This window comes from Ailuropoda melanoleuca, chromosome 9 (assembly GCF_002007445.2).
Source record: "Ailuropoda melanoleuca isolate Jingjing chromosome 9, ASM200744v2, whole genome shotgun sequence".
Classification (NCBI taxonomy): domain Eukaryota; kingdom Metazoa; phylum Chordata; class Mammalia; order Carnivora; family Ursidae; genus Ailuropoda; species Ailuropoda melanoleuca.
The window spans coordinates 92,787,851-92,800,314 of record NC_048226.1 but is presented as its reverse complement, the minus strand read 5'-3'; the positions used below and the strand labels follow the sequence as shown (position 1 = coordinate 92,800,314).

General features: G+C 35.7%; 1 protein-coding gene across 14 annotated transcripts in view; it reads left to right on the top strand.

Annotated features, from left to right (window-relative positions):
• Positions 1 to 12,464, top strand: part of CYRIB (CYFIP related Rac1 interactor B) — a 133,435-nt gene that overhangs the window by 90,816 nt on the left and 30,155 nt on the right. For 7 of the 14 annotated variants that reach the window (XM_011219413.3, XM_011219412.3, XM_034668618.1 and 4 more), the window contains one exon: positions 10,466 to 10,548. The exons of 5 other annotated variants lie outside the window; for them this stretch is intronic. In XM_011219413.3, coding sequence (XP_011217715.1) covers positions 10,476 to 10,548 — 73 coding nt within the window. In that variant the 5' untranslated portion in view covers positions 10,466 to 10,475. Of the gene's footprint in view, positions 1 to 9,469; positions 9,553 to 10,465; positions 10,549 to 12,464 lie in introns of those variants that run through there. 2 more of the 14 variants (XM_011219414.3, XM_019794953.2) reach the window with 2 other exon arrangements.

Below are 12,464 nucleotides of genomic sequence, written 5' to 3'. Positions count from 1 at the left end.
TTTGTTGCAGAGTCGTCATTGTGCTAGAACAAAGATCCTATTTAGCAGCTTCTCTTGTTGTGAAGAAAGAGGGAAGAAAGAATTGAAGACAAAGGTACAAGAAGGTTAGGGTGTGATGTGCAATCAGTGGAGCAGATAGGGTAGTGTCAGGATAATTATTGTAGATGCTTTATTGGTAGGCTAGCTTGAGTTGGTTATTTCTCTCCATTATAAGGACACCCAGCTAACTATTGGAGGTTTCCCACTTCGTGCACAAAGTTAGGACGTTCATTATAATCAACCGCTATGTTCCTAAAGTAAGTTGTAGCCATGTTAGAAGCTAAGAAGAAATGGTGATTATACCTCTCCTTTAAATTATTGTGTACCTGACTGATTCTTCAAATAAAAGAAATGTCACTGGATCTCACCTATTTACAGGTCTTAAATGAATTCAGTAGGTATTTATTGGATATTTACTCTGTACCACATTGAAGATTTACTTTGTGTGCTTGTATCAGAGATGCATCAAATACATATTTGGCCAATAAAGTCAATATTCAGCTAAGGCCAAAGCCAAAAATCATCATAGAATACACTTCTGGGAAATTTATTGAAATGTAATTATTACGATATTATTAGTTTGAACAGTCAGATTTTAAAAGTTTGACATACTGAAAATATTTTGTTCTTGTACTGTTGTCAGCTGCTTGATGACTCCTGGAGTCTACTCTACTGTTCATTTGCAATATTGAATCAACATTTGCTTTCAAATGGTGGTGATGTATTTTCACAGAAGTAGTTCTATAAACAAGACTTTGTGCAGTGTTTGAAGAGGATGGTGTCTGAATATTTTTAGAAGCAGATGTGCTAAGTGAGATTGTTGATACGACTTGAATTTTTTTGAAGTTTCTACTATTATAGCTTGTACTTGCTGCTTTATGGAATCACTTGAGAAATGTTTATCCTTAATAAACCTTAGATCTAGAAGTATGGCATTAGAGTTTTGTAACTGGCTTGCAGAATAGTAAAACTGAATTTCTACCTGCCTGAATTTCAACTTTGCATTCACCTAATTGCAGCATTTTTTATATAGTGGATTGATTAGAAGGATCATTCTAGCGTATATGTCTTACAGTATTTTTGTAATTACTCTCTAAGAGCCTGCCAATTTAGTTATTTTTTCAACAGGTTCCGGTAGGTGAAGTACTTCCTCTGAACAAACCATTGCTTATTGGTAATTTTGTTTCTGTTGGCGTTGTTATTGAGAGTACAATATTAATTTTTTTTAATATTAAAGTAGATTTTTTAACGTGTACTTAGCTGCTTGCTTGAGTACGTGAGAAAGCAATTCCAGAATCTCTTGTATATCTGGTGGTTTGTTTTTGGAGAGTTATGAAAGTGATTCACTACATCTTTGCTTATGCAACATATGTTTTGTTATATTACATTGTGTCATAATTAGTTTCTGAACACACAGCTGAAGAGTGTGAACAAAGCTTAAGCTTGTGATTCCTCAGCTATTCTTGGCCTTCATCATGTGTGTTCCATTGTCAGTGAAAACTGAATCATATTTTTCATTACTGGTTTTCCATTCTGTTAATATTCCTTCAGATTCATGATACATGTTATATGAGAACCAGAAATTTCTTGTCAGACAAGTAAAGCAGAAGTGTGGTTGAATCCCACATTAACCCACCATCTTGTCCATTTTAAAGGCTTCCTGTTGCTTCTACAGGTCTAAATTTCTGATAATACAGAGAAATATCATATTTAATATAAAATACTGTTTTTATGCACAACAGAATATAATTCAGCAACATTTTATGGTTATGTTTTCTAGAAGACTTTTTTGCCTAGGATTCAGAGCTTGGATAAATAACAAGTTCTTTGTCTTCAACACTAAAAGTGGTTGGCAGTTTTCAGTGACTGTTTCGATAAGTTTTTTTTCACACTCACACATTTTTAGTCACTGTAAATTGGAAGGTATGGCTTTGTATTAAAGGATTCTTATAAAATCTGTTGTGAAGTTTTTTTTAAAGAGAACAAAGTATGGTTTTCAGTATCTCCTTTTCTCTAACACTTCCTCATATTTCTTTGAGTTCTTTATTCAGTTATTCGGGTTGAAGATGATAATGTTGGCTTGGTATTGGAGTTTGTTCTCCATATAAAATTTTGACAGAACAGGATCAACACTGTGTTTTTAGTTCTTTCTCACATTTGGAGAATTCCCAAACAGGGCTTTTGGAGGAAGACTTATGGTCTAAAGGAAACTAAATAAAACTTAAACCCACATTTCCAAGCTTTTTTTTTTTTTTTTAATGTTATGAATGCTGTTCAGTTTTACAAAGATCAGAATTATGATGTAGGCTAGTCTCCATCCTTACTTTGGAGCCATATTTATGGCTGTAGAAGAATATTATGTTCTCGCTTAGTTAGGTGGGCATACTGTAGACTTTCTTGATATTCATATTATCTGTCACTTTATTTCTTTAATTATTTGATATTTCAAAAATTCTTAACTAGTTGCTCATAAGACTACTGGCTTTTACTGAGAGAGTGAGAGATAGACTCTTCATTGATCTGACTGGGAAAACATGCACGCTCTCTAAATTCTCAGGCCTTTTCCTTTTTAAAAATTTTTTTTATTCAGTTTTCAGTTGCCCGTATTTATTTTGGTTTTTCCTCCCCCCCTTCTTGGAACACTTCTAAAACTTTACAGATTTTTGTTTTCTGTATTTTCAATCATTTGTTTATTCAGTAAATACTTATGACTACCTAGTACATCCCAAAGCATTGTTTCAGGGGCTGGGGATAGAGTGCGGTACAAAATAAAGCCCCTGCCTTCTTAAAAGTTTACCTTGCAGTAGCAGACACAAATAGATAAAGGTACAAATATGTGTTAGGTGGGGATAACCATCAATTTGGGAAAAGGAAAAGAGGAGGAGATATCACAGATGGATTAGTCAAGGAAGCCCTCTCTGAGGTGGTTTGATTGAAGCTGTGACCTCAGTGAAGTACAGTAGCTTGTCATTTGAAGGTCCACGGACACAGCATTCCAGGCTAGGGAAAAAGTAGGTACAGAGGCTCCAAGGAGAGAGAAACCTTGCTTTGTTAGAGAAACTGCAGCAGGCTGCTGTGGAGAGTGTGGGAGATGAGGCCAGAGTGAGTCAGGGACAGATCATGTAGGGTTTTGTAGGACCTGGTAAGAAGTTTGGATTTTATTCTGAACGTATCTGTAAGCCATTGCGTATTTTTGAGCAGAGAAAGGATGTGCTTGATTTATATTTTTAAGAGATTGCTTTGTTTCTTATAATAAAAGGACACTGTAATAGGAAGCAAAAGTAGAAGCAGTTAGGAGGCTTTCCAGGTAATCCTGGCAAGAAGTGATGGTGGCAAGAAGAAGGCTGGTATAGCAGTGAAGGAGGTGAGATGGGGTTTCCTTTAAGCTAATGAGAAAAGTGTATTGAGGAGGAGCAGAAAATGTCAGTTATGTCAGATGCTCCTGAAAGGGGGAAGTAAGGTGAGGACTTGAGAATTTACCATTGGAGTTAGAAACATGGAGGTTATTTGATGACCTTGCCAGAACAGTTTTGGTGGTATGTGGTTGGACAAAATCCTAATCCTGGTTGGAGAGGAGTAAAAGGCAATGAGTGTAAGCAACTCTTCGTAAGGAATTTTGCCGCAAAGAGAAGCAGGGAATAGGATGGGAACTGGGAGGGAAATACAATCAAAGAGAGTTTTTATTTTGTTTAAGATGGAAGAAGTAACTACGGATGTGAAAGAGAAAGGTACGGAAAAAGAACAGCCATAAAGTGGAATAGAAACTCAGGAGAATGGATTGTCGTAAATATCAGATGAAGGAAGTATTTCAGAAAGGAGTGAGTGATAAACTGGGTCAGAGGCTATGAAATGTGAGAATTGCCCTTTGGAGTTAGCCTGATGCAGGTTTTGGTGACCTTGACAGGGACCAGCTTCATTGTATTGGTGGGAATAAAGCCATATTGGAACGAATTGAAAGAAAGGGAAGTAAAGTAGAAAGAAATAACTGCAGGCAACTTATTATATGACCAATTCTTGCTGTAAAGAGGATAGGCAAGATGGTATATGGGAGACATGAAGCCTTGAGTAGGAGAACCAGGTCTCAGGAACAGGTGCAGAGGGCAGACTGAATGGTTACTGATGAATAAAGGGTAGAAAGAACAATAGATGATCCATCCTTCCTTCCTCCCTCCCCTCCCCTCTCCCTTCTTCCCTCCCTCCTTTCCCCCTTCCTTCCTTCCTTCCCTCCTTCCCCCCTTCCTTCCTTCTTTTCTTTCTTCTCTTCTCTTTTCTTTTTTTTCTTCTCTTTTCTTTTTTTTCTTTTCTTTTCTTTTCTTTTCTTTTCTTTTCTTTTCTTTCTTTCTTTCTTTTCTTTCTTTCTTTCTTTCTTTCTTTCTTTCTTTCTTTTTTTCTTTCTTTCTTTCTTGTAAGCAATGTTGTGAGGTCACTTCTTGCAAGTGAGAATGGAGGATAGATTGTTAGAGGTATGAAGAGACTAAAAATAGATAAAGCTTTGTGGAATGGTCACCTGGCGAAGTGGGAGAGTAGATTGTTTGGAGATACATAGTAGGATTGTGGGGCAGAACTGCGGATGCACTTCATGTTAGTGGCCATACGTTTAAGTAGTGGTTCTTAACTGGGGCTGTTTTGCCCCCTAGGAGATATTTGACAACATCTGGAGGTGTTGTTGGTTGTTACAGCTGGGTGCTGGGGTGATAACAGTCAGGTATCTAGTGGGTAGAGGCCTGGAATGCCGCTCAACATCTTACAGTTCCAGGACAGCTCCTATAACAAAGAATTACATGGTTCAAATGTTAATAATGCCAAGTTTAAGAAACCCTCGTTTATAGGGAAGCTAATTGGTGTGTTTGTGTTTTTCTTTTTTTCATCCCCCACCCAGAAATACTAAGTTTATAGAGTAATTCATATTATGTTAAGTGTGCTGAAGGAGGAAGTTGGGTGATGTGATTGAAGATAATGAGGTAGGGGCGACTACTATGGGTAAGGTTGGCAGACAGAGCCTATCTGAAGAGGGGGCATTGAGATGGAGCCTGAAGAATGATAAAAGGCCAGCCGTGGGAAAATCTTGGGGACTAGCATTCTAGGCAGAGGAGACAGCATTATAAAGCCCCTGAGCTCAGAAGGGTAAATGAAATAACAGCGTCTCTTAGGAATTTTCTAAAAAAGGAAGAGATAGTATATTAACTGTAACATATAGTTGTGTTTCTGTTGGCTTCTATTATTCTAATTAAAGAAGCTTCTTTTCAGATTTTTATGGGAAAATCATCCAATGTATTTATTAAGTGCCTTTTGTGAGCTCAAAAATACATTCCACAGACTCCAGGCCAGGAAGATCAAGTTCCTTTCCAGATAACTCACCAACTTTGAAACAAACATGTAACATAAGAGCTCACAGTCACAAAGTTTTACCAGAAATACTGTGAACACTAGAAGTGACTTATATCTGGTTTCTGTGTGTCACATTTCTTCTTAGCTTATTTAGTAAATATTTATAGTATTTAGTTTAATCCAAAGGTTACAATAAAATAATTTGAAAGAGAGTCTTTAGATTTTTCCTTCTAAATTCAGATTGTAAGACAGTTTATTGTTTTAAATTATAATATTTATTACTCACTTTGAAATAGTGCCTCTAAAATATAAGAAACATTTTGGCCCAAGTTTTATGTAATCTGAAAACTCTCTGATATCTCTTAGTGTCTTTTGTATCACATTTATTAATCTGAAACTTAGAAATCTTATTAGCCAGAACTTTTTTAGATGTAAATGACAGAAACCCACTCAACTAAACAGGTAAAAAGGAAATTGGTTGAAATCAACTAGGATATCTTAATGCCAGATGAAAATCTACAGCTAAACTGAGGGAAATGGCAGCTAGAATTCAGGAAAAAATGGAATTAGAAATTAGTGACCTAGGACACTTTGTCTCGTGCATGCTGGCTTTATCCTCTTGTAACAGACTGGCTTCCTCTATGGCAGGAAATATGGCTGCCACACACTCTGAAGCCTCATATTCCTTGGCTTCTGCTGCTGGGAACAGATCCTCTAGCATAGCCATAGCAATAGCAGCAAATAGGTTGCCAAGCATGGTTACTAAATGTTTTGCTTCTATTAACTTGTTTAATGACTTTGTGAATCCTCTGCAGTGGACATTAATATTATGAACAATTCACAGATGAGGCATGGGGAAATTAAGAAACTTGACTATAGTTGCAGGGCTTAGAAGTAAGTGACAGCGCTGGGGTTTGAACCCAGGCAGTCTGGTACCTGCCAGACCTGACAGTTAGCTACCATATTGTATTCGTTGAAATCAGGGGATGGGGAGGTTTTGTTTGTTGTGGTTTTGGCTGAAGAGTTAAACTACACGAGACAGGGATGTGGTTTTTGATTTATTTGTTTACCCATATTAAAAAGATAAAACAACTTGATGATATTATAACGAACTGTTTTCAGATCTTTGAAAAATTCTGTGAGTTACTTACTTACTTAAGTAATCTCTACACCCAGTGTGGGGCTTGAACTCACAACCCTGAGGTCAAGAGTCGCATGCTCCTCCGATTGAGCCACCCTAGCACCCTGACTTCCGTGAGTTTTTGTTCAAAGAGACACGCATGGTGTGGTTTGCCTACATAGATCTTTCGTGAGTGCTCTATGGTAAAGGAACTTTCTGCATTGGACTGCAGTTACACTACATTCAGTGGTTTTTCAACCAGGGATGCTTCCTCCTGGGGACATTTGATAGTATCTTGAGTCATTTTTGGTTGTTACAACTTGTATGTTGGATTACTGGTGGCCTCTGGTACATATAGGCCCAGGATGTTGCTAAAGGTCCTACTGTGTGAGACAGACCTCTCCACAAAAGAATTATCCAGCCCCAGATGTTAATAGTACTGAGGTTGAGAAACCTGTACTAGATAAGCTGGGCCATTTTCACACTAAGTGTCTGGGTTTGGGGTGAAGAGGTAAGAAATTCTAAATTTTTGAGTACCTGTGGGGAATAAATAGGTCCAGACCAAGTATGATGCGTGTTGAGGGGTTTAAGGTCACATTAAGCTATGATGCCTTGAAAGGAGGACCAAATAGTGGAAGAAGTTTACAGAGGGGAGTGTAGGAAAATGGAGCAGACAGACTTGACCAATTTTGAATATTTTCCTTGAGCATCGGCTGTATGCATACAAGTAAAAAGGTAAGGAAACCTAATCTCCCTTCCTCCTGTACCTGATGATGATATCATAGGACTAATCTTAGGATAGCATTTCAGCAATATTCTTGACAAAAGTGGGCGAAACATTGGCTTTGTCACTTACTCTGATTTATGATATTGAAATTCATTAATAAATTGAAGACTGGCTTGTATTAAAGAAGTAGAGCTATTACTGTTTTTTAAAAGTGACTTTGTAATTTTAGGGTCGTAGTTAAAATAGCCAACATTTATCGCATGCTTTCTGTGTGCCAGATACTGTGCTAAGTTAGTGCTTAATCTCGTCGAACTCTCCTAATAACCCTTAAGAATAGTTTCTATGATATGTATATTTTACTGATGAAGAAAATGAGTCCCAGAAAGGTTAACTAGCATCCTCAAGGTCTGATAGCTTGTCGGCTGGAGGTGGAATTCTGATTTGATTCCATAGACGTATACTCTTAACACCAAATGATGTGTTGCCTTTTTCCTCATAAAGACAATTTCAGTCCTTTCTTGTGCTTATTTTCCATCTGTGGTTGAAATTTTGATACCATTAAGTAATTCTTTGTATATTTGGTCTCAGTTCCTGTTAGTGAAGTTTATATATGTTTGGAAACAGATATTCCATATATACATGAAAGCTTTTAAAAATTAAAGCTGTGAAATACTCTATTTCCAAGTGGTTCCAAAGGGGAAAAACAACTCTTGAATAAATTTGGTAACCAATTTGAGGTCTTATTTGGATGTGATGATTTTGGAAAAATGCTTATCTTTTCCCTATATAAAAAAGCCTTGAATTAAACTTTTTACAGTGTGTAAGGTAATCAAGATGAAATATTACCCTCTTGGTTTTACTCTCAGTTTATCCATCTGTGTCAGACATTGTACAAAGTCTTTCCAGTGAAATTCTGTGTAATAAGGATTTTAATGTCAAAAATAAGATAGATTCTGACCTCTCCCATTGGAGGAATAATGTTGTTTTAAAAGAGAGAGAACTTTTCAGTATTTATCATTTGTGAATAAATTTAACACTTGTGAATAAATTTTAACATTTTCTAAGAAGTGTGTGTGTGTCAGTCCGCCACACTTTGACCTATAAGGTAAATAACTGTTTTGCATATACTATTACTTCCTCTTTGGGAGGCTCAAAGTTAGATACGTATGCCACTGTCCAGGGAGTCAGTGGAGGAAGGGAGGGAAGTGGACAGCACAGATGGCCAGAAATCCTAACTCTTTTCAGATTGTCTGTAATGGGGGTGAGTAATAAGATGTCTTCTTTCGCTGATAAAAAATATTGTTACTTTTATGTTTTGTTTCATTTATATTTGCTAGCAGTTCCGTATTTGGAGGAAAAAAACAATTGAAACTGGGAGAGGAGAGGGTGTGAGGTGCCTGTGCTGTCATAGTCTGCCTTCCCTATAGTTACTGCAGCTTCACAGTTTGAGCCTGGTTTCCTGGATGTTCCTGACACCTCCTTCCACCTTCATCCTCACTGACTCATGGCAAATTTTGGGACAAGATTTATGCCAGTGCCTTAATTTTTACTGTTTTTCCTCTGCAAACTTACTAAATTGTGATGATTGCTGGCTCCCTTTTGCTTGTTTGCTGTGTTAACTTCCAAGTTATATACTTTGTATATAGTTGATACTGTTGAATTATCAGTCTATGAGTTAAATAATGAAAAATCTGATTAATTTTAGGAGTATAGAAGATGTAAGGAATACTGGTTTATGTGTGGTAAAACTTTTTAAATGGGTCATCGGTTGATAACTCCCTTCAGTTTTTAATGGTTAAATGTGGTTTGAATACTGTCTTCCTAGTATTCCCATTGGGGTTTGATTCTGCAAGGAGGAGAATGTCCCTATGGCTTAAAAATAATAGTTTCAGTTTTTACTTATTTGAGAGGTCTATTTTTTATGTTAATTTAAATTGAGAATATATATGCCTCACACATTTTAAAGGAGTAACACTAGCATAGAAATTAATCAAATGTAAATATTGCAAGTTATATGTAAAAATATAATCTTTTTTCCAGTCTTGTTTTATGTAACTTTTTTGATATGTGGAAAAGAGGGAAAGGGCTCTAAACTCAGAGCCAAATGTGCTTTTGTTGTTCCAAATTTTCAATGCCAGAAGTATATAAACCTGCACCTGTTGGTAATTATGAGCAAGCCAGCCTTTGCCGAATCCCAGGCCTCTGCATAAAATTTTTTTACTGGAACTAAATGATGTTGCCATTTTTATTTTTAGGTTTGCTGGCATGGGTAATCTCATTAAGGTGCTAACCAGGGACATAGACCACAATGCAGCACATTTTTTCTTGGACTTTGAAAGTAAGTCTCTTTAGCCCTTCACAGCTGGTGCATAATGGTAAAGGTGAAAGATGGTCACACCACAGTGAAGGCTGGCCCAAATATTTGTTAATAAAATACGGGGATCAAACAAAGTTTGCATGATTTTTTTCTTAATCGTAGGCAAACATCACCATCATATGTATAATTCTTTAGTTTTTCATTTGCTAAAATCATGTTGAGTCTGTAGCCAGTGCTGTCCTTTCATTAGTCCATGAAGCAAGCAGCCTTATGATGAACATTCTAATAGTATGCCTTGGTGACTACACCCAGCAATGTGTTTGCTCAGAATCCTATGATAATCTTACAAGAAATCAGTATGGTGCTGCATATCCACAATCAATACTTTAGACAACTTCCACAAATTAATTAATAATCCAAATTTGGTTAGAAATATATGCTTTATTGACTGGCATATAGGAAGTAAGTTGAATATTCTGCTATGTTAAGATGAAATGCAAAGGTGAGCTGTGGCCAAAACTCTTAATATTTGGCTTTGAAATAAATTTTTGTTCCAGTGCAATATTAAACAAGATTACATGTGAATAATTCTTGATCAGAAATTTCTTTTCCAGAATACTAGCACTATTGGAATACTTAAAGAATTTTTCATTATAAGGCCATTAATGAAACTTGTCTTGGGAGAATTTTGAGAAGAATTAGAGCAACAGTTGTGCCATTGTGTACAGGAAAACCACATTTCACCTCTAGGTCCTACATATCAACACCTTGAGAACCCGGTTTGCTGTCTGCCAGAGCACAGTCTGGGTAACCTGAAGGACGAATTCATGGCCTAATGAACATTTTCCCTGTTACTATTTTTTAAAAAAAATAAATTTCAGATGTTCTTTTTTATAAAGGGATATTTTCTCTTTTCTCATTCTTGTCTTGACAGGTACCTTAACATGGGGAATCTTCTTAAAGTTTTGACATGCACAGACCTTGAGCAGGGGCCAAATTTTTTCCTTGATTTTGAAAGTGAGAAGATGATTTTATATCTTTTTCTCTTTGCCTGCAGTAGACTGCGTTTGTCTTGCACTAAATGAATGTTTCCACTTTGCCATCTTTTTAACTGCTTTGCATGACTGAGCTATGAATTGTTTGAGTAAAATTTCTGGTGCCTTCTAGAACTGGAAGTCATATTTTATAGATTAAATTGTGGTAAAATGTTTTTACTTGAATTTTTATAAGAGAGTCTTATCTCCTAGTTGGACATTATTTTATTATTGGAGATACTCTAATGAAAACAGTTTTATGAAAAAATTTTGGTGGAAAGGACAAATGCTACTTTGAGATTTGTTAATAGAAGCAATATTTGGGGAAAAATTTATTGCAGTTGAGAAAAATTGACTAGACTTTAATTATGTATCTATTGAAGTATTTTAAAAACAAATCTGTTCATGAAGGCCATTCAAAGCTCAGTAATTTGGGCATAATATTAAAAGGTAAGTGTGAACCTTAATTATTTAATCTTCACAGATAATTTGAAAAGTTAAACTCATTATATGTATGTATTTTGGGAATCCTTTTTTTTTTTTTCTAACTCTAAATAAAAAGAAAAATAATGGGTTCACAGACCTTTAAGTAATTTGCCTTCTGTTTGTTTTATGTTGCATGACCTATTGTAATATGGTCTAAGAGTGGCAGGTAAGTGTCATTGACCCCTGTGCATGTTGGGAAGCTTTTGCTTTTTGGCTGTCTGTATCGCTTTAGCTTATCTGGTTGTCAAATTGAGAACAATGATATTAAATTGGTTGTTTCACTGTGAATGTTGCTGTTTTAACTGATCATTATTAAAAAATTGTTAGGAAAGGGTGAAGAGAGAGAAGTTTATAAGTTGTGTGACCCCGTGCATTTTTATCTGAGATTAAAACATTTGAACAGATTTTTAAATTCTTAAAATTTAAGACCTTTTCTGGTTTTAAAAACAAAATAAACAAGTCCTAAAATCTATCCCCAGAGAGTCATTGCATTTTCCATCAACTTCAGTTTATGTGATACTATACAATTCATTCTATTTTATGAATAATTTATATATTTTTTCTTTAAACCAGGGCAGTTCATATGAATGAGTTTGTAGCTTATCTCCATTTTATGGAATAATTTGTGGTCTCTGATTTTTTTTTTTATTACATTCCTAGAAATCTTCTGTTAACAGTTTGTCCTGTGTGCAGGCTAGCAAAGAATAGTAATGTGAATAACAGGACCATATTAAATTGTTGGGTTTTTAGGGGAAGATGTTATTAAATGAATATTAGTTTTCTTGACCCTTCTCAACAATTTAACAGTGCCATTTTCAGTGCATGTTCAGCATGAATTTTAATCAGCTTGGGGATGTTAAGCAGATTGCTGACTTGAAGATTCTTCTTTCAGATGAGGCAACTTACATTAGAGCTGTATTTTAGTTTATTTGCATCTGTTTCAAACTGGTCTTGTATATTTTTCTGCTATTCTGTCTTCTTTTTATTCTGTCTCAAATTCCTTACATTTGCAGAATCTTGGCTTTGATACAGTCAAGATCTTGTTCAAGACTTGGCACTTGATCTTTTTGTTAACCTAGCATCATGTTGTGGTCAAGTGAGAAGCATGAATTTACTATAGTATTTTAAATATTATTTGGTCTTGGTTTTACAGTCTTTGGGGGTTTGAACCATTATCCTTAAAATTTAAATAGGTAATTTAGTGGCAGGAATAGGTTAAAATTACTGACACCACCACCAATAATAATAATAATGAAGAACTGTATATGAAATCTTAACTTGTTAAAGGCAGATGTAAAGTAAAAGTGATATTTGTTGCCCTTATCACCCAAAGTAGAACTTTTAGTTTGACGCTTGATATACTGTATACTTGGCCAGAGTTTGCCCGTTGTTACTTCTTTTTTTTTTTTTTTT